This window comes from Schistocerca piceifrons, chromosome X (genome assembly GCF_021461385.2).
Source record: "Schistocerca piceifrons isolate TAMUIC-IGC-003096 chromosome X, iqSchPice1.1, whole genome shotgun sequence".
NCBI lineage: Eukaryota > Metazoa > Arthropoda > Insecta > Orthoptera > Acrididae > Schistocerca > Schistocerca piceifrons.
The window spans coordinates 441,149,051-441,172,644 of record NC_060149.1 but is presented as its reverse complement, the minus strand read 5'-3'; the positions used below and the strand labels follow the sequence as shown (position 1 = coordinate 441,172,644).

The window sequence follows — 23,594 nt, the reverse complement described above, 5'->3', positions numbered from 1 at the left end:
GCATGACGAACTGTGTCTCTAGCAATAATGCGATACACTCTGCGGCCGTTTCATTTGCGCTTGCTTGTGCACGTAATTGCATGTCAACGGCAAGTCGAGAGAAAGTACACCCACTGTCTCGATCGATTGCGCTTGAGCCATTCTTCTTTGCCATTTGCATGTACGGTTTGCACTGCTTCTCGAAAACTTCTTTAGCTTGCTTGCACTGCTAATTTTGCAGACTTACATGCTTCCAATTCCTGTTGAAGCCTCTCCTGTCGTTTTAACTTCGCGTTCTCTCGGTGTTGCTTGCGTAGGACGGCTGTCTCCTTAACCATCGAAGAAAATGTCATAAACGCCCCCTGTTCGCTGTTAATATTATTAATTTCTTGTTGCAAGCTATGTGACTGGAATCTGACAAAGGTCAGGAGTGACTCAAAGAACCAGCAGAGACTGCAGACCAGCCAGGGACAGTCAACAGTGGTTAGTTGAGTGTGAACAGGAGAACAACAACATGAGGAAAGTGAAGAACGGAGACGGCATGGCAGCATAACAAAGTTCAAATGAGGTAGTCCAAAAGCGAAAACCTAAGATGTAGCGAAATCTGAGACCAAAACAATTATGTGTAATGAGAGTGATACAAGAGAGTAGTAAATACACAACTGAAAGCAGAGCCCCTGTGTGGCTAGTTTTATAGTGTAGCTGTAAACACTAATTGGCTGGCAAAGTAGGTGTGGCCATGCAGTGCCAAGCGACCTGCGGTGCAAAGGCAGGAACAACGTTTGTTGATGTAACAATGCCGCCTAGTGGTCATCAGGCGTACCACCTGGAATGTCTTCCAATACTACCCACACTACACGCCAGTCCTACAGGGCAGCTAGAATGTTGGGTGTTGCCAATCCTTTCCACCCCCTCTCCCCTGCCATGGGAGCTAAGTGGATCACAGACAAGAAAGCGAGTTAATATTGCATTGTCATCCAGTTCTCAGTTACGTTCAAAATTTCAAGTCTCTAACTCGTCGATAGGTTAGTTTAAAATCAACTTCAAAATGTGTACTCAACAGACAGACAAACAAGAAACGACCTAAGAAAAACGTGTTAAAAAGATCATGGCGATAAACTGCGCAATTCTCCTCTAAGCTTATAACCAACTCATACCACCGTTTTGTCGACAAAACGTCGTATTCTAATCCTCTTTACAATTACTTCAAGAGCCCATTCAGTGTTAGTTAGTTACATGTTGCATAGATTATTTGAAAAGTTTTTTTTCAGAATATGTATACAAGATTAGTTTTAACATTAGTGTACATATTATTTTTCAGTACTACTTCTACAATTAAACTTAAAAATTAGGTTTCTTTGTACTCCTATTAAGGGCATCCTGATGGATCTACTGCTTTCAGATTCAAAAAGAAAGCAAACTAATACTTATTTGTGCTGTTTGCCAGTACGTTATGCAGTGGAATTTACCGAATGTTTTAAACAATTTTCATGATCTGCTATTACCCACGGATTATTAACTCGGATGAGTGACATTGTGAAACCATTTACCGGATGAGTTGCTACGGAAGACCACTGGTAGATTAGAGACAGGTAAAATTCTGATAGAGGTGGCCAGTTAAATGTTTGTCCATACGTTTCTTATAGAACGTGGCGGGTGTTTCGGGACGCAGAGGATTCTGCAAGAGAGAGCGAAAGGTTACGATACATGACGACGATCAATATTTGTTGCTATACACAGATGTGCCAAACTATCATGATCACTAGCCACTGCTATGCTAAATGCCGCCTGATGGCGTTGCGCGCACGTGACGCAGCAAAGTAAGTATATAAGCGGAGCAGAAACGAATGGGCATCGTTCTAGTGACGGTGCGGGCCGCAAATGGTGAAATCCGCGGACATAAGCGACTTTGACAAGGGGCAGATTCTTATAGCCGGGTCTGGGGACGAGCATCTCGGAAACGGCGAAGATGCTTGGATGTTCGCGTACTGCCATCTCGTGACCATCTGTGCTAAGTGAAGGACGCTGACTCAAGCCTGTAGGCGCCAGTGGTGTTGGACGTCCACGCTTCATTTTAAAACTTGGGGGTCGGAGGCTTGCTCACACTGTAAAGCAAAATAGGCGGCAATCTGTGTCATATCTGTTAACAGAGAATAAAACAAAAGTGTTTCGGAGCACTCTGCTCAACACACATCGTTGAACGTGGCGATCAGCAGCAGACGACCTCTACGTGTTCCCATGTTGACCCAACGATAGCGTTGCTTTACGGTTGCAGTAGGCACGGGATCACTGAGATTAGACGGTGCATCAGCGGAAACATATAGACTGGTCGGATGAATAACTTTTTTGATACAGCAGGTCGATGGTCGTCTCTCGATGTACAGTCAGTCAGGCGAATGGCAGCTCGACACACCCATTTAATAAGTCTATGCACCCACCACGCCACGGACGCAGGCTGGTGGGGGCAGTGTTTTGCGGTGGGGGACATTCACCTGGGCTTCCATGTGACCTGTGATAGTAGTCGAAGGCACCATTACAGCTGTGGTCTACGTGAACATTATTGCGAACCATCTGCAGCTTTTCACGCTTCATTTATTCCCCTATGGCGACCTCATCTTCCAGCACGATATCTGTCCGTGTCACGAGGCCAGAATCATGTTGCAGTGGTTTGAGGGGCATGACAGTGATTCAAGTTGATGACTTGACCACAGATTAGTATGATATGAATCCGATGCAAGACATCTAGGACAATATCAAGCTCCAGCTCTGCCCTCGCAAACTACCAGTCCCTAGTTTGTGTAAACTATGCATAGTCACCTGTTGCCACATTCCTCCGGAAACCTATCAACGACTTGTTGAATCCATGCCACCCAAAACTGCTGCTGTACTGCCTTCCAAAGGTGGACCAACACGCTGTTAAAGTGGTTATAATGTTTTGGATCATTAGGGAAGGTTTCGAGACCCGGACCGCGACCCCATCCTAATTATATTCTTTTCATGGAAGGATGTCGCTATGTATTTTGTATTAAAAGCTTCGTGTATGTGAGACAGTAACAACATGTGTACTCTCACTGCTCATCATAGAGGTGAACGTTGGTACTAGCCAACACGTACACTCTCTTGCAGAACAGCGCGGGACCACCATATTCACTGACGATTTATCTCGGATGGAGTGTCATCGTCAGATGTAGAAGTAGCTTCGTGTGTACCCAAGGGGAGTGTGTTGGGACCTTTGCTGATCGTGTTATATATTGTATATTAATGACCTTGCTCACAATATTAATAATAACCTTAGACTTCTTGCAGGTGACGCAGTTATCTATAATGAAGTACTGTGTGAAAGAAGCTGTATAAATATTTAGTCAGATATTGATAAGAATTCAAAGTGGTGCTTCATATCATCAGAAATGTAAAATAGTGCACTTTACAAAATGAAAAAACCTAGTATCCTATGACTATAATATCAGTGAGTCACAGATGGAATCGGCCAACTCATGTAAATACGTGGGTGTAACATTTTGTAGGGATATGAAATGGGATGATCCCATGGACTCTGTCGTGGCAAAAACAAGTAGTCGACTTCAGTTTATTGGGGAAACGGAATCAGTCTACAAAGGAGGTTTCTTACAAATAATTCGTGTGGTCCATTACAGAATATTGCTAAAGTGTGTGGGAGTAACAGGGAATATTGAACGTACAGCATACAGGGAAGGGCAGTACGAATGGTCACAAGTTTGTCTGACCCGTGGGTGAGTGTCGCAGAGATGCTGAAGAAACTGAACTGGCAGACTCTTGAAGATAGACGTAAACTATCCCGAGAAAACCTACTTACAAAGTTTCAAGAACCGCCTTTAAATGATGACTCAAGGATTATACTACAACCCCTACGTTTGGCTCCCGTAGTTATCGCGTGGAGAACATTAAATTAATCTCAGTACGCACAGAGGCATTTAAACAGTCGTTCTTTCCGTGCTCCATGTGGGAATGAAAGGGGAAGAAACCCTAATAACTGGTACAATGGGACGTACCCTCGGCCGTGCGCTTCACTATGGTGTGTATAGACCTCTTATTTAGCTTAAAATGCTTGGTGAGATGCGAAACCAGAATCAGTTATCGCCTATCCGACATCCACGAAAGCTATGTTGTAGGACTAGATAGTAACCGCATGTCCAGTTGCACAGCTTTATACAAAGTTTCATGTGCGCGTAGGCCTATAAAGATAACTTCCTCGCTACTTGTATTATCACACTCTGTATCGACATTAGTTGTGTTATATCAGTCTGATATATCGAATTTGTACATTTCAAGCATATTCCAAGTTCGAATATAAACAGTTTTTCTGGAACTATGTATTCACGTTTTATTTATGAGTTGTGAAATGTTCAATACTTCGCCTAAGTTTCGTCAGATTTTACGAGTAACTCCGTAAGCCACATTTAATTCTATGATTTTTGCTTGATTTATGTCATTAAGTGTGACGCGAATAGACTAAACGAAGTCCGCTGGTGTGCAACGAGTACAAATATGTGCATTTATCTGGAAATAAAATTGGTCGACATATTAACTTAAATCGAGTTCTCAAGATCTTCTCATGCAGATTAGAAAATACACGCAAGATGGGGAAAGGAAAATAAGCGTTTAAGGTTTCACAGCCGGTGAAGTCATTAGAGACGGAGCACTACCACCGACTTTGCAAAGAAGGGCGAGAAATCGGATATGATTTATTTAGACGAACTAACTCAACATTCGTCTCGAGGGATTTAGTGTTGCTAACTGGACTCAGACGAGAATGTGGATAGGAGGTGCGTGTGGTCAGCACACCGCTCTCCCGGTCGTTATGATGGTTTTCTTTGACCGGAGCCGCTACTATTCGGTCGAGTAGCTCCTCAGTTGGCATCACGAGGCTGACAAGGGGAGGCCGCCAATTGTGAAATTCAGATTCGATTCGTACTGCGCACAATAAAAGCTCATGGCCAGGGGTGTAATGTGGCAAAGCACCAAGATGCACTTCTCAGCCGTTGTCGAGAAAATCGACAGTTAAAAGAAACCGTTTAGGTGAAATACTCTCTACTCTTAATAATTTTCTGCAGCGTTGTGGCGCAGCGGTAAGCGTTCGGGTTCGTAATCCAAAGGTCGCCGGATCGAATCGCGCCATGGAATTTTTTTTTTATTATTTGTTTTTTTTTTGTAATTCAAATGTATACACACAGATTATATATATATATATATATATATATATATATATATATATGGTCTCCGAGCTGATAGTCTATGCTGCTGCAAACGTCGTCGAACCGAACCGTATAGACGGTTGTTGTCTTGCAAACGTCCCCATCTGTTGACTCAGGGATCGAGACGTGGCTGCACGATCCGTTACAGCCATGCGGATAAGATGCCTGTCATATATATATATACTTGAAATAAATCCAATCCATCGTCCACCACCAATTGTCTTCTCCGATTTTTGCCGATATGATACGATACGCATGGTATGCATCAAACCTGACGAACGATAGAACAATTTTTCAGAATGTCAATCAGGTGTTTCCCAACAGATAATTTAAAAAAACAATTGTTCTTGTAAAAATGCATCGTTTATCAGATGTGCTCGATGTCGTGCTGTTTTCTGCTTCCCATGTTTCTATGATAACTATCACTCTGGTTCGTGCGATACTCCAGCTACTGCTGGTCACTAATCGTTAATTATGTGCGAGTGTATACCGCACTTATCAATAAATTGTATCTACTTGTATATTATTTGTGATATTGTGTTTTATTTCAAGTTTTATTTTTCCACGACAAACGACTTTCAACAACTTATTATATGCATAATTGTTGCAACTGATTGCCGGGAATTGTATGTGTGCGTGTGTATGTGTGTGTGTGTGTGTGTGTGTGTATATATATATTTGAATTACAAAAAAACAAATAATAAAAAAAGTGGCATGGCGTGGGATTCGATCCGGCGACCTTCAGATCACGAACCCAAGCGCTTACCGCTGCGTCACGACGCTGCAGAAAACTAATAATCGTAGAGAGTATTTCACCGCAACGATTTCTTTTAACTGTCGATTTTCTCGAACAACGGCTGAGAAGTGCATCTTGGTGCTTTGCCACATTACACCTCTGGCCATGAGCTTTTATTGTGCGTAGTATGAATCGAATCTGAATTTCACAATTGGCGGCCTCCCCTTGTGAGTGCACCCCGAAAAATGGCAACAGCGCATGCCGGCCACTCCCGACAGCGTTTAACTTCGGTGATCTGACGGGAACCGGTGTATCTACTGCGGCAAGGCCGTTGCCACCACTGTGAGTAGCTGCACTTTAATTATAACCACCCCGCACATTTGTCTTTTGAACTTTTTCTACAATGAATTTGTCGTATTTTATTTTGTGACCCCTATTCCAGAAACTGTCCAGTCTTCTGAAACAGTTAAGCACATCAGACACTCGGAGTGTTCTCCAGTTCCTAAGAGTTCATAAGCAGTATCATATATTTGATTGAATCTGGCTGTGACATGTGTCGGTTTACTTCATTGCCCCATAAGAAAAATCGTGAGCCGACACTTAGACTGCTTTGAAATGAATATTTCTCATGATCCTATTTTTCTAGTAAGTTAGTGCGGATGAGTAGGAAGATCAAACCTGTAATGTTCGGATACAGAATCGCTAGTGTCCTGTTTCACACGGTTTAGTCGTTTAAATAACTGGTCATAACGTTGCAAAGCGATATGAGGTGGAACGATCCTGTGAGAATTGTCTTAGGGAACGCGAATGGTCGACTTCGGTTTATTGGGAGAATTTTAGGAAAGAGTGGTTCACCTATAAAGGAGACCGTATAGAGGACGAGCACGACTCACGCCCCGTCCTCACAGCTTTACTTCTGCCAGTATCTCGTCTCCTACCTTCCAAACTTTACAGAAGCTCTCCTGCGAACTTCGAGTCTCGGTCCGGCACACCGTTTTAATCTGCCTAGAAGTTTCACTATTGAGAAAATTTAGAGAAATGACATCTGAAGCTGGCTGCTGCACGATTCTGCTGCAGCCAACATACATTGCGCGTAAGGACCAAGAGGATAAGATACCAGAGAGCTCATACGGAGGCATACAAACAGTCGTTTTTCCCTGGCTCCATTTGCGAGTGGAAGAGGAAAGGAAATGACAAATAGTGGTACAGGGTACCCTTCATCAACCACCATACGGCTGCATGCGAAGTATGTATGTAGATGTAGATATCTTGATCCACGTCTTTCACCATGTCATGTGAGAAAAGTGCGAGTTGGGTTTCACACAATCTGTGTTTGCGAAATCCTTCTTGTATGATCAAGAGAAGGTCGATCTGTGCGATATACTTCATTATCTTCTAAGATTCTGCAACAAATGGATGTCAGGTATATTGCACGGTAGTTTTGTGGATCACTTCTGCAAGCCTTCTTGTAGACAGGTGTGAGTCCTCAAGTTTCTACTGGGATTCCATATCCAGCAGAAGTCGCTCACTGATAATTAGATACCGTAGCACTACCGAATTGCCCGGATGTTGATTGCTACGTTTTAAGCTCTGTTCCGAATAGTGTCAGACATTTTCTATGGCATTTAGACTGCGTGATTTAACGGGCCAGTTGGGGACCATAGGGTGCCTGAGAGTTTGTCAAATTAGGAACGTATGCGTCTGAACACAGCTGTTGTCATCTTGGAAGACAGGAGTGCCCACAGCGTATTCATAACGAAGACATTGGAGAAAAGACCACACTTGGTCATCGACAATGTTGAAACAAACATTTTGATTCACATTTACGGTAACCTGAGTCAGTGAGCCCAAATCACAGCACGAAAAAACACACCCAAATCATCAAAGTATCACCTCCAGCCAGAAGCCCAACCCTCCACCTGGTATGGGTTAAATGCCTCATTGGGCAATCGGTGCACTGGCAGGGAGGAAGGAAGATTAGCGTTTAACGTCCCATCGACATGGATGTCATTAGACCCAGAGCTTAAACTCAGATTGTTTCAAGAATGGGGAAGAAATCGTCTGTGCCCTTTCAAAACAACCATCCCAGCATTTGCCTGGAGGGAAATCGAGGTGAAACTAAATCTGAGTGGTAGGACATGGATTTGAACCTCATCCTCCAGAATGCGAGTCTAGTGTACTAACCACTGTGTACCTTGTTCAGTCAGTGAACTAGATACCGTATTATTATGTGAAAAGAGAAAGAATCACTAATCATCAGACCACACTAGATGCCTCCAATAAGCCACTCTTTAGTTTGTGAATTGTCTGGCCCACTGAAGACGTGCAGCTTCATGTGCCTTGATGAGCAATGACTTCTTTTAGCTATCCGTCTCCAAATGTCCACTGCATGCAATTCCCTACCCAATTTTCCCTCGGAAACTGGTTAAGATTGACCTACATTCACTCACAGCAGCATTTCCTGTCAAGTTTGAAATAGTTTGTCATTGATAAAGTGTGACAGTCGTCTTCGGTCCCTGTCAATTAAAGTGTTTATACAACCACTGTTCCTACACTGCATTGCTTAACTGAAGGTGATACATATTTTCTTGTTGATACGTTTACCAGGTGATACATCAACAAATTGCGCAAACTAATTCAAGGTGTGGTCATTGACACGTCCAAAACACTTTCCTGCCATTGCGTTACACCTTCGTGCTGACCCGTCTTACTCTGATGATCCCATACAATCGACTGGCACATACCAGGTGGTTATCATTAAACTGATGGTGTTCTGAATTCTGCAGTGTGGGCTGTATACATTGCAGGATGCTGAAACATTGTAGGCATATTCATTAATCAATGTGCTCATAGAGTATGCTGAAAAAAATAATAGTTCCACTTTCTGCCATCATGTGAAAGTATGGCGCTGTAAACAGTCAGAATGTGTTTTGGGTGCAGGAAAAGGGAAGGAACGATCCATCACATGATAATGCTAGTTCTGGCGAGTTTATTGGGAAATTGTCACAAGCTACATGTGTTCAGTATGGTCTCCGGATTCAGCAACATGCTGAATCCGTAATACACCATATTTGACAGAAGCTTGCAGCATATTCAACGTAATCAGAGTGATATGTCATCTTATGCTATTATTCAGATCAGGAAGGGTTTGGATACATCCCTGATAAACACAATCTTTCAGATATCCCCACAATCAGAAGTCACATAGATTTAGGTCGATGCATCCAGAATGCCACACATCTTGAAATTGCCTAGAGATATTCGATTCATTACCAGAAGTTTCTCAAAGCAAATTTTTCACCTCGCAAGTTCTATGTTGTTCACTCCATCTTGCATGAAAATAGTGGTGTGGGCACAGTTGCATTTTTGCAAAGCTGGGATCACGTGTTGCAAAAGGAGGTTCTTATAACATACAGATGTCCCTGTACGCCTAAAAAGCCCACGAGATGTCATCTGCTCAAAGAAAAATGGACCGAGAATGAAGTAGCTTTTGAAACCACACCACAGAGTCACATAAGCTGAGTGCAGCAGATGTTCCTGCACAATGTGTGGTGGAGTAGAGTCCCGTATGTGACCATTCTGTGCATTCATGGCACCGTGCAGAGTAAAATGTGCCTCGTCCATCCAAAGATATTCTCCGGCCACATGTCATCCATTTCCACGTGTGCCAAAGTTGAACAGCAAGGTCAAGGCATTGTAGCCTGTCTGCAACTTCATTTGGTGCACATCCTGAATCTTGTGGGGATATCAGTTTAAAAAGCACTGCAAACACTTTGCTTTTGAACTGTTGACCTGGGGAGAGACAATTATCATGACATACCTTGAGCACTGGCTGCATAATTTGAAGCATGTGCTGCACAGTCAGCTATAGCTACACTAGCTTCATCAACAACTGTCATGGGGATGGGCTGCCTCCCTCTTCCTGCTGCACAACCTAATTCACATGTTTCTTCAAATTTCTTGATCATATTCTTTAGCCCATTTATCGACAAAGGGCCTCTTTGCAGCTGTTTCTGTCAGTGATATTCCCACAACGTAGTGCTGCTGTTTCTGCCATTCTGATAAAATAACTTTACCAGCATTACAGTCTTTCTTCTCAATATCCATTGTGTTTCGCATGGAAAACTTCAACTTTCTTAACCCTTTACACCAACAGACACTTCACGAAAGGAACCTACATGCGTCGCCAAGCAACACAGCACAATGACATTGAAAGAGGAAACATTTCATATTCTGACTGCTAACAGCACCATATTTTCACCTGGAGACAAAAAGTGGAACTATTAATTTTTCGGCATCTCCACCCCCTGCCCCAAGGCACCAGTTAATGTTTCAGCATCCTGCAATTAATACAGTCTGTATTGCAGCACTTGGAACACTGTCCGTGTAATTATAACCACCCGGTGCATACCACTTCACTGCTATGATGTAAGTCAGTGATGAAGGGTCACACGACTGCATGGTAGCAGCTCTACACCATCTACAGCGGTCCAAAGCAACCTGTGTGCTCTCTTAATGTGGTGATTAATATTCTGTTTGAGAAAGTAACACTCATAAGATGAGATGTAAAACATTGAACTTGCTGTCTTTTCCAAGACAACATAAGATTTATGACTGCTTAGGAACATCATTTTTCTAATACAAAATTACGTTAAATACAATTAACAGTGAACAGTTTGGAGAATTGATGAAACTGTCTGTAGTTGGAGATAATCACCTTTATACCAGTCAATGAAGACTGAAAACATTCGTGTAGACATGTGGGGGTGGATGGATGTTTAAAAATCGCTTTTTACATTTTTCTTGAATGACTCAAGAACCATGGCTTCTAGTGAAAATGTTTCCCTGTACAAAATTAAACTACATTACATTTCCTACAAGAAAGGTCTTACTCCTTTTTTTGTGATAGTTTCAATGTTGAACGGTATGTAAAGGTCACTGAGTTGTGGTTGTGCACTTCCCTCCTCTGTACATATGCAAACTGAAAAGTAAGCAGGCAATTCCTTACTCTCTTGAATCTACTGTGTCACAGCAAGCAACTGGACAGTGTTTCAAAAAGTTATACTGACCCTTCTGCAACACTCCTTATAAATCAATGGTGACAACATGCACAGCACACCAAGGGTTGTAATGCATTAGTGCTGCATCAGATACAGATATGAGATAGTAATATTACCAACACAAGAAACACATATGGACAGATTCCATGTAAATCTCTTCAGATTGTTCTACACAGCTAGAGGGGAAATTGTTTCCTATTCAACTTGCACAATAGCTGTAGTGTTATTCTGGGGAAAGCAGCCTCCTCCATCATGACCACTCCTTGCTTGTCAGTTTACATATATTTCTTTTCTAGCACTCTTATGTGAGTAGGAAAAATAGCTTCAGTGAGCTCGTATTTATATAGTGGAGCTTTTTTCAGTTTACTGAGTACATATTTGCAGTTGTTAAACGAGCTTTTATGTAAAGTACATTCTTGTAAACAGTGGGTGAGAAGTGTTTAACTTGTGCGATTTTGTCAGTGACCATTGTAGTGTTAGTGGGAATAGGACTGGATAGGTAAATGTGCCACCTGGTAGGCTGCGCTGATTGCAACCACTTACCACAAATCTACAGTATATCTTACAAGGTGGGTGTGAACATATGTGATGGAATTAGACTGATCATGTTCAAGTCTAGAGCACTAACGCGCTGTAGTACATTGCTTGGCTTATGTTAAAATATCTGAAACACCATAATAAGTAGGTAACCTGCTTCTGCTGCAAAGGGAGCCAATTTAAGCTTATGGGCCTCTTCAGATGTTGGGACAGCTGAGGTTGAATATTTCATATGCCTCATGTTGTGAGAAGTATTCAAGCCATTGATAATGGAGACAATGAAATTAACATTGTCAGATACATATTGACAGCATGTTACACTTGGGGCAGGCTCTTCAGTGTTGTAGAAAGTTGGCAGCTCTGACTATTCAGCTTATGCATATAATAGCTCATCCAACAACTGCAAATAAGTACTCACTTAATAAACTGAAAATAACTCCACTACATAAACATGATTTTGGTAAAATTATTTTGTCTACTCACTTGAGAGAAGAGGAAAGGGAATGCTCGGTAGTTGTAATCTGTTTGTAATCTGAAAAGTGAGCAATGCTCATGATGACTAAGAATCAGTTTCCCCTCTAGTAGAGTATAAAAGTATGCAGAGATTTATGTAGAATCTGTCCATTTGCATTTCTTGTGTTAGTATTAACAGTAACATCTGTATTCAATGTAGTGTTAATGCACTTTGTGGAAAATAAATGCTCCTTGGCATGTCTGTGCACTGCATTGCCAGTGATTCATTAGGAATGTTGATGAAGGGTCATATAACTTTGTGAAACACTCTGTAGTAGCTTCTTGTGATATGTTGAGATCAACAGAGTGGGGATTCACCTGCCTACTTTTCAATCTCCAAACCTACAAAGGAGGGAAGTGCATGCATGACCACAATTCATCGATTGACTTTCCCTCATACTCCTACACTCCATTCCCCTTCCTCCACCTTGCTATACCACCAGAACACAATTTAGCCCTTAATATGGCTCCAGATGGATGTTGTACATACATTTAATATTTGTTCTTAAACCACTTCACTGAACAATACACATTAATCTTTTATCATTAAAACACTATTTTTAATAATTTGTGATTTTTCCATTCCGTGCAATGTGGTAACAATTAGTCTTAAGAATTAATTAGATATTTTTTGTATGAAATTTGATATAGTTTAATTTCGTACAGGGAAATCTTTTCCCTTAATATTTGATCATTGACTGGACTAATCATCTAAGGATGCTATATGGCCACGATATAATGATACTAGCCCTGAAGATATCCATGGTAGTAAGCATTTCCATTGCTAACCTTTTTCCTAGATATATTATTAGCCTGTGGACAAGTGGCCTGACAAAGGATATGATAAACATTATTGACACTGTTGTCACTGTCATCATTGTTGTCATGGTCATCATCCTCTCCAGCCTCCATAGCCTCCAGTCATTACTGTGTGTCTTTCCTCACTGTACATGGGCACCAGTCAGAAATTAAATGGATCTTGCTGAACATCAGCATAGCTGAAAATCAAATTTTAAATGGTAGCCATCATCACTTTGCACAAGTTCTGTATTCCATAACGTATAAAGTCAGCTTCAGTCCTAAAATGCCAGGACACAACCCTAGCTAAAAAGGCCTTCCATTAAGAGTGCTTGAACAACCATTTGAGACATCCCAGGCACTAATGCCATGTGAATGTTTGATTTCTATAGATGTATGCAGAAGTGCTCTTCTCAGCATAATCATAGTCGCAAGCAGTTATACATTCATAAAGAGAAAACAAGTTTTTAAATATCTGTGGCTCTATACAGAACCTCTCATTCTTGCCTAATTCGAAACACAGAATCAGATCATTCCATGTTACTGCAGCTTGCCTGTAAGAGCCATTCGCTGTTAATTGTATTCAATGTAATTTTATATTAGAGAAATGATGTTCCTAAGCAGTCATATATATTATCCTGTCTTGGAAAGACAGCAAGTTCAGTGTTATCTCATGATTGTTTGTATAACTTTCATTTTCCACAATCTCAGCACAAAAAATAGTAATTTTTGAGAACATTTCTCATGGAGAACAACAGCTTTAAAATGAACATAAACAGCCTTTGCCACAAGAAACCTTTATTTTTGTTGTTACCTGTTTTGGTCAGTAACTGACCATCTTCGTACCTCATACACAATAAGAGGAAAATAACATTTGGGAAACCTTCATCAGCTACTGATTTCAAGGACCAATTTGCAGTCTGCAGTTAAGCTTGGTATTGTCATCCATAATGTGATGTGCATATAGACACACTTCTTGCCTTTAAAAATGGACAAGAACTGCATCTATACAAATATCACATTACATAAATAAAGTAACTTACAGTTTTAACTCACTGAGAATTTTACTGCCTACTGAGCAAAAATAATAGGTACGACAGAGATAGACAGATCATGGAAACCCCATAATTTTAAAACTGTGTAGTTCACATGACACGGGTAGGATCACAAACTGAGTTTGGCATTATTATAAAACTAAAATTCACAATAATTAGGGTAGATTTTTTTCATGCATAACTTACAAAGCAAACTTAAGTTACAGTAGAATAAAGTACAAATGCAGCCATACATCCTATAATAACTAAAGTTTTTGAGGAAGTAATACTGTTTGAAAAAAGAAATACTGTTCAATAAAGCATGCAGCACTCCACAAGACAAACACATTTTCAACAGGCTTTCACAACAACTTAAAACATTGTAGACTTTCAAACACTAGATGAACTCCTTTTTCCCATCACATGCAATCTATTTAGTGCAGGAGTGTTAAATATCCACATAATTGTTTTGTGGGATCTGCTATTCCCTTAAATGAATGGAAAAGTTCATGTGCATGTACTTTTGATTCACTCAGTTATGTTATAGTAACTGCATCTCATGGAAATGTACCAGAAACCAAGAAAATAATTAATACAATAAAAAATTCGCTTCAGTTTCAATAATTTCTTATTTATTGCACAAATAGTTTCAAAGCCTAAAGTGTCATCTTCAGGTGCCAACAGCTGCAAAAAAGAGGAAGAGCTACTGCCATACAAGAACTATGGGGCTGAAATACCAAAATGATAGGTAAAGCCATGAAAAGGGGTGTACTCACATAATTATGAAAACATAAACATGTGGCAGTCAGGACAGTCAGTCATGGGGGGGCACACCCACATCAGACAAACACATGGCACTGGAACAAAGACGCTAACATAGAGGGAGTGATTTGTACAAAAATTAACTCTATAAACCAGACCCAGGCACTGGACCAGCAAGCATGGCACCCGCCTCAATAGCACAACAAGGAAGTGAGTAGTACAGCTGGCCAGGAAGCCAGCTGATTGCAGTGGTGGAAGTGACTGACATAGGGACCAGCTGAAGTAGAGAGCCAAGGAAGTGCAGGAAAGGGGCTGACAGAATATACTGCCGAGAATGAAATTTTCACTTTGTTTTAGAGTGTGGGCTGATATGAAACTTAATCTGCCAGGAAGTTTCAGAATATACTGTGTATATCATTCTAACCCTGACTAAGATATTTATGCTAAGACTTCTTTTTTGCTCTTTAAGGTGAGTCTATACATAATTACTGGTCTTAACAGTTAGCATCATTCTCCTACCACACTTCACCTGTCATTGTCTAATTGCTCAATTTTTAGATATACTTTTTTCTACAATCCATACTCCATGTTTTGGTTTCAATTTTATCTTTTTTTATCTTTTTACTCTAATGTACTCAGTCAATTTGACTTTTAGGCATTTTTTCTCCACGCTCATGTTTTATGTTATTATATTTATGCTTATTTTTCTAGTTCTGTTTTGTATTGATCTTGCAAATCTCACTTACATAAGTGGACACACTAGTCAGGCCATTTCTCACACATTTTTGGTTATCTACTTCAGTTCCCTGCCTCATTGGCCCTGCTTCCACTGCCACTGTCAGCTAGCTTCCTGGCCGGCTACACTAGTCACTGCCATGTTGTACTGTTGACGCAGTTGTCACAGTTGTTGGTCTTACATGTGAGTGCAGCTACTTATTTAGTTATTACTGAATTCATTTTTGTCCAGATCCCTCCCTCTATGTTAGCATCTATGATCCATTCCCCTGCATTTGTTTTACATGGGTGTGAAACCCCCCCCAATTAATGATTGGCCCAACTGTCATAATTATATGAGCACACTACTTTTCACAGTTTTACCTTTAATTTAGGTATGTCAGCTCCACAGTTCTTGTATGCTAGTAGCTTCTGCTCTTGTGTGAAGTTGGTGGCACCTGAAGATGAAGCTTTGTACATAAAAACTACGCAGGCTTGTTCAAATGGTTCAGTCATGCTGATTTTGGTTTTCCATTGTTTTCCCATATCATTCTAAGCCAATGCTGGGATGATTCCTGTTGATACACAATAGCCAAAACTTGCCCTATTCCTCAAACATTATTAAATTTCATAATTTTAGTAATCATAGTTATTATCCCTGTTGTTCTGGTTTCAACATTTTATAATTCACCAGTCATAAGTTCTTGATTTTTTAAAAAATTCTGGTTACATAGTGAGGTATTCTGTGTTCATGTGGTACAGATAGAGAGATCTTTTTGAATAAAAATGAGCAAAGAAATAAATAAAATATTGTGTTTGTTTCAGGCAAGTTTAGTAGCAAAAGATACAGAAATATTTGAGCAACTTTTTGCTCTTCAAGAAGCTGTCTTGGATCTGAAAGACCAAGTGGACTATTCAAGTTCAAGTGAATCAGCATCACCATACCAGTCACCATCCTCAACTCGATCAAATTCTAGCAGTGAAGCTGACCGAAATGTTAGAACTAAGGTGAAGTAGAACATTTTAGTAGTGCAATTAGCAGTTCAACTGTTTTGTAATAATTTATGGATCTGAATAAATGTATTAACTATACACATGCACTTACAGTGAAAATTTGTGGATTTACTCTATAATATAATATTCTTCTGTTCAAGCGTCTATTTCTCTGTGTGCAAAATATAAATATAGACTGTAACTCTGCAAAATTAGCTATGCAGCTGAGTATATTTTACAAACTGTTGTTAAATACTCTGAAACAGAATATGATCCAAAAAATGATGTTAGTAACAGGAAAACAAGAACATTCTTCAGTGCTCTGTAACATCCTTACAAGAAAATCATAATTCTGGATAGACTACTATCTTATTAAGGCTATTTATTTTTCACCACTCTTATCTTGCATAGTTTGTGTTTGTTTATAGGAAACCTGTTCCTCAACAATGTTTTCACCACAGTAAACCAGTTACATACTGTCACCTGTATAACAGAGATAAAAGTAAACATGCTTTTTCTCAACACTTCAGTAGGATATACTGTCTCCTGAGTCATGAATGGAATGATGCAGCTCATGCTTACTGTTCAGTCTGTCAATATGCCTTTAACTGTCATTTCAAGGTCAGACAGTGCTTGGGTAGTTGCTTTACTGCAATGAGAATTGTCAGCATGGGATGTCACCAAATCACAGTACACCACAACATCATTAAGACATTAACCTACTATTATGAGACACGAAACATTGAAGATCTGCCTCACAGTGATCACCTGTGGTCAACATGAACTGATCTGCTCCTAACAGATTATTGTTTGTATGTCTCCCAAGAAGAATGCAACAGAACTGTGTGTTGTCTTCTGGAGGCAACGGGAGGGCTGTGTCAACTCGTACTCATACAGTGCACAGCCATCTCCACATTGTAAAATTGACCTCTAGGTATCCGTAACAAGCAACAACACAAACACCCAGCACTGTTGTGTGCAAAAAAGGTGGTTGAGGGAACACTTAGTTTGGGACATGGATTAAACGCTTCAGGTTATCTTCACTGACAAGTTCATGACTTGTGTGTTAGCTGATGATTGTTGTAGAAGAGTGTGGAGGTGTCTAGTTACCACTGTACAGCTTAAAAATGAACTCCCACAGGTTCAACAGAGATGTGGGTAAGTCACATTTTGGCTCATTATCATTAATAGATGTCAGCTGCCTCTCACGACTATCAATGGAAATATGACAACGGTGCAATATCATGAAAGGATCCTCAAGCCTATTATCTGGCCCTACAGTCATCATTTCAGTGATGGGTTCGTCTTTGAAGACAATGACACATGAGAATGCCATGACCACCTTGCAAACATTTTCCTCCAGGAGACAGGAATCAAAAAAATGTCACACCATGAATGGGAGAAATTGAATGGAGTATTGTGATGTCTCAGGAGCCCGCCTCACACATTGGATGATCTCAGGAGGATCATTGTAAAGAAGTGGGTCAGGTGTGGGCAGCAATGTACTGAGCACATTTTGGACAGGAAGCCAAGGGGGAATGAAATATTTTACAGTGAACTGGTTGGAGCAACATCATACTGAACACTACTCAAAAGCAGATTTTGATTTCAGAGGTACACTATCTAAAAGGCCGTCTTTATTTTGCTTATTGCTTATTATTTATCTTATATTTTAGTTTTAGTTTCATAAGGCTTATTATTTCATTCCTTGTTCTCCTTAAACCTAAATTCAAACATGTTTACACGTGATGCTAAACTTTTTCTTTTTTGTGGGAGTGGGGGGGGGGGGGGGGGGAGGATTAGTTTATGTGTGTACAATCATTTTGCTCATGTACCATGCACTAAGCCATGAGATAACTAAGGATTGTGCTTTCCAAAGCATATTCAGTCCAGATACCTTCTTTTTCTAGCAGCTGAAAAAGTGAGTCAGGATTTGGTCAATTTGTGTATCTTTTGCACTTTTACAAATTTCATCTGTCATAGAAATCTAAATTCATTCTAGCTCATGGGATGCTATTAGCACTAACAATATATGGGCCAACAATGAAGCATCTTGGAGCTTCTGTACACACAAAAAATGTGATCTTCACTGTTATGTAACTGTACCCTCATGAGAAAGGGCACAATTCATGCTTCATAGGAGGTTCATTGGCAGCTTTTAAAGGAGATTATGGATATTATCCTCACAGTTACAGCATTTTACACCATAGTTCTTCATACAGGGTGGTTATAAAACTACTGTTTACTTGTACCTGAGTTCATTCAAAATTAAATACCATTTTGTATTTTTATTCCAAATTAAAACATTATTTTGTATTCATCAAATGAAATCTGTGACTTGTGAATAATAGTGTTATAGTGTTTAGCTGTATTTATTTACTCTATAAATTTTAACATAATTCTTTTGTTTTAAGGTGTAAATTCATTTGTGTGTGTGTGTGTGTGTGTGTTTGTGTGTGTGTGTGTGTGTGTGTGTGTGTGTGTGTTTGTGTGCACAAGCACCCATGTGTACATATGCATAGTACTAATTGTTGTCATCATTTCAGAGATCAGCTAGCTTCGTACGACAGCATGTGTCCTACCCACCTATAAAACGCAACCGATCTAATCGCATGAAAGCCACAACACCCCAACATGGCTGCCAAGATTCTTATGACTCTGGGATTCACACTTCAGATCATGAAATATTTGTGTGATTGCTCTCATGTACTGTGTATTATCAATGTGTACAGATCTTATTATCTGTAAACTGTTTTGGATTGAAGAGAGGAAAGAACTACAGTAAATATTCATTGTATAAATGAGTCAGTTCAGCAGCAACACAATAACAAAATGTTACATATTTTCACATTATGATGTGAGCTACTTATAAGTACAAGTTCTGAGAAGGACTAATGTTTCATTATTACTGTGTTTATATTATGTTGGAAATAAAAATATTTATTTGAGAATGTCATCATTTAAATGTTTTAAGTTTTGATAAGCAGAAAAGTACATTGAAAGGGCATTTCTTTATGACGAGTAGTAGATATTAAGTTATGGTACTAGTAGTACTAGTAGTTACATTCATCCATGGATCACATTTACAAAGATGCTGAGATTGTCATGACACTACAGTTAAAAAACATAAATATTAGTCTTATGTGCAGAGATTCACATACTCACTGGCCTACTTTGACAAGTGTGGGACATATGGTCAGCCATGGCATCATAGTAGGAAATGTCACATCATTTGTCTGAAGTTATTTAAGTAGGCAACAGAAAACATAAATCAGGATGGTCAGATGAAGATTAAAGACAGTCTCCAACCTCATGAATGTACGGCCAACCTGTTAAAAACTGTGCAGCTTGATTCATTTTATCCATAGTGTTCAGTTATGTATTGTTTACAATTCTTCCAAATAAGTTATTTAATAACATATGATGTCTCAGGAGAAATGGTCTGTATTCATGGACATTACAGAAATGATCATTCAAAGTAAAAAGTCTAGTAAACATGAGCTCTAACATGCATACCTTAAGAACTTTGAGCACTTCTTCATCTTTGATACTGTGAAACAAATCTCTTCTATTGCTTTACAGATTTTGAGAGGTATTAGTATAGACAAAATCAAGAAAAACATGTTCAGTAAACATGGGCTCTAAAACACATACCTTAAGAGCTATGAGCACTTGTTCATCTTCACTATTGTGAAACACAACTCTTCTACCAACTTGTGCTTATAGCTCTTAAGGTATACATTTTAAAGCCCATATTTACTAGAGATTATTTTCTTTTTTTGGTCTGTTATGCCTCCTCCATAAATATGGAAAGCAAAGATCTTGCAGTAGAAGAGGTTTGTTTCACAGTATTGAAGATGAAGAAATGCTCATATCTCTTAAGGTATGTACTTTATGGCTGATGTTCACTACAATTTTTTTTTTCCCGAATAATCATTCTTGTCCTATCCCTAAATATTGACTTTCCTACATCCTACATCAATTATTCATTTCTCAAAATCAGTCACTGCATCCACTACACAAATAATTTCACAATGCAAAAAGCTACTGTTACACTCTTCAATCATTTCTCAACATTAATCACTGCCCATTTTGCACACATGCACTATACATCCAAATAATAACCTGACATCAGGACCATTACAATGATATTTGGTTCCTACTTTGTGTACTATAACATCCCATTTGCTTGTCTAAAAAACTGAATCTGCATCTCTCCATAATAAGTGAGATGTTGAGTCAGAAAGAGGATGAGATGTTCATATTATCCATTGCAGAGGTATGGTATAAGATTTATCAGGATAACAAAAACATTCTAGTACAAAAATTCCATTTTTAAACAATTTTGTTTTATAATCTTCTTAGGCATTTGATAGTACAATTTTATTCATTGATAGGAAATACTCTTTAGAGTTTTATGTCTATTTTTTCTTAGCAAATGTGATTTTAGTCTAGATCTTATTCCAGAGTGATATACAGAAGTATTCCTGCAGTAATTAAGAGGGCTTTGTTATGTGTAAAATTGACTGGTAAATGTACTCACATGGACATGATGTACTTAAAATCCCCAATATTTTGAACAGATTGTTACAGTAAGCCTGATTATTAGTTCTGGTTAATATTTTTATGGCCCTTTCCTGTAGTTGAACACTGCAATCCTATTTTGTGTATTTGTAACAAAGAAACAACTTCCACAGCTAAGAACTGATTGTGCATACAAATAGTAAAAGTCACAGACTGTTACACTACGTGAAAGGGCTCTAAGGGCATAATGTACTCATGGCACTCAGTTTATAAGTATATTTGTATGTTCACAGCACTAAACCAGACAACTAGTATTCACTTTTAGAAATATTGTTTGTTTTATAATCTATAAGGGTATCATCTATATTTAATTTGACAGTATCATTTTCCCTCTTCACATTGAAAATCACGGAATTTATTTTCTTTATGTTCAGTGTAACTTTAGTGCATATTGATGAAGTGTAACCTTCCTTGCTCTGCAAGGAGTCTCTTTTTTTTTCTCAGTGACTATAATGTTGCTGTCAGCAGCAATGATAATTTTTTCCCTTGCTTAATATTATTGGGAAAGTCGTTGATGTAGGTCACAAATAGTATTGGCACAAATATGATACATGTATTAATGTATTTTGATTCTGATAAGTGATTTACTAAGAGTTTAGCATTATTTGATGTTTGTGTTACCTCCACTCTTTGTACCCTATTTGCTAGATAAAAACAGAATAAGTCATTAGCTAGACTTCTTATTTCTAATTACTCTAGCTCCTTAGAGTAGATTATTATGGTCAATAATATGAAAACCCTTAGAGAAATCTAACACAACGTCTGTGACACACAAAAGCAACAAGCACCATTTTTTTGAAAATAATTCTGCTACTATGGGTGAATCTGTACCTTTATCTCTTCAGAACCCAAACTTACAAGGCTGTATTTGTTGAAGTAAGTAACTAAGCTTTCATTTGTAATTGGTTCTATTATTGCTTGAGACTGTAGTGAAATGGATCAGTAGTTTTCTATGTCATCTGCAGAGACACAACTCTTGTTAATATTAAATATGCTGGAAATATCCCTGATGTGAATGATCCATTTATTATGATTGTTAAAGGAGCTCTATATGTATTGTTTCAGTACACAGATTGGTACTTTATTTGGCCCTGTTAACTTTTTTAGGCTTTTTGTACAGTTTTATTGACTTCATGCTCTTTTGCTGGTATAATATACACATCTGGATATAGATCAAAAGATAGCTTGCTTCTTTCTGTAAATTAAGTATTCAATTTAATTTTTCCCTTTAAGCTCTCCAGCTATATGCAAGGAAACATTTCAATAGAATTAGTTACTACTGTTTTGACAGCAGCCTGCACCAGTTCCTTTTCCTCAGAACAGTTCAACTATATTTATGGAAACAATGCAACAATAGCAGGCACTGTGCTACCAATACACTCATGAACAAGTGAACATACAACTAGCTTGCTTTGAGTTGGCCGCTGAATTCAAATCAGAATAGGACTCATAGGTATCTTTAGGCATTATCAAGTAGGTTGCACAGCATATCAGGAAAAATTGTTTTCAAGGAGAAAATAAAACACATGCAAATCGGTATAAATTAGTTGTGTGTGTATATGTGCACTGATTCATGACACCATGTCTAAATTTGTGGTACGAGATGTTTTAAACAAAAAAATGAACCACAGGATATATATAACTATTATTTAACTTAAGGGATGAATAAAATTATTTAATACAAAGGAAAAATATGTGATCCATGCAGTAGATTTGATAACGTTATGTAGTAGAATATTTCTGAATGAGGAATCCATGATAAATAAATTTCATACCCAAACTTTGCCTAAGTAAGAAAATAAGTGAACTCTAGTTCTGATTCTACATCCTTCACAGCAAATCTTGAGTAGCTCTTCATGCTTAACTTGTTAATTCAGTCACATCATAATACCTATTAGGCTTGTTTAAAAATATCTTTTAACTGTCTTGCAGCATTTAGCATATCCTGCTTAGCTTGAAACTACATTATGCTCACTACAGTCCTCTTTTCGGGTGTTCTGAATTTCAGGGTCTGTGCATTTGACTGCCCTTCCCGCATTTCGTAGTTTAGTTCTGTAGTGAGCTGATTGATGTCATCACATCCTCATGTATGCTGAGATGAGAAAAAAAGTCATTTACAGAGGACCAACCCACCATCTTCTGTGAAAAGTGTGGAAAACAATTTAAAATCCACACTCAGGCTTGTCAGTGTGCCTGACAAACAGTTATTAACCTGGGCATAGACTTGACCAGTGTTTGGCTCATCTACCTGTCTCATGAGCTAACACACTATATCATTGCACATAAATTTCTGGAGACTTGTCTTACAACTGTTGAAATACAATTGATCACATATGGTTGCATCTTTTAAAAGTAAGATCACGGTAGATAAAAAAGATGTGCTATATAATGTGTATCAGAAATATTTTCTGCAAACTTTGAGGACTGAGGGGCAAGAGGGGGAGGGGGGGGGGGGGCCCTCAGCATCCTCAATGACAAGGTGTTGCTGTTGGAACATGATCACAGAAGACTTCTATACATTTGAACTTGGTCTGTGCAGAACATTTCATGAGTGTGATAGTAGTGAAATACTTGAAAGTGTTCAGTTAACCATGGTAAGATATTCATTTTGTCATCAAGCAGCTATGAGTTTGATGTATAGCTGCACAAATGG

The 23,594-nt window shown here is 39.0% G+C and overlaps 1 protein-coding gene across 1 annotated transcript in view; it reads left to right on the top strand.

The window, feature by feature from the left end:
* LOC124721742 overlaps positions 1-19,313 on the top strand; it is an 87,499-nt gene extending 68,186 nt beyond the window's left edge. Inside the window, exons 2-3 of the mRNA XM_047246843.1 lie at positions 16,190-16,372; positions 18,904-19,313. Of these exons, the coding sequence (XP_047102799.1) occupies positions 16,190-16,372; positions 18,904-19,053 (333 nt within the window). The 3' untranslated portion in view covers positions 19,054-19,313. The remainder of the gene's footprint in view (positions 1-16,189; positions 16,373-18,903) is intronic.
* Positions 19,314-23,594: the final 4,281 nt, after the last annotated feature.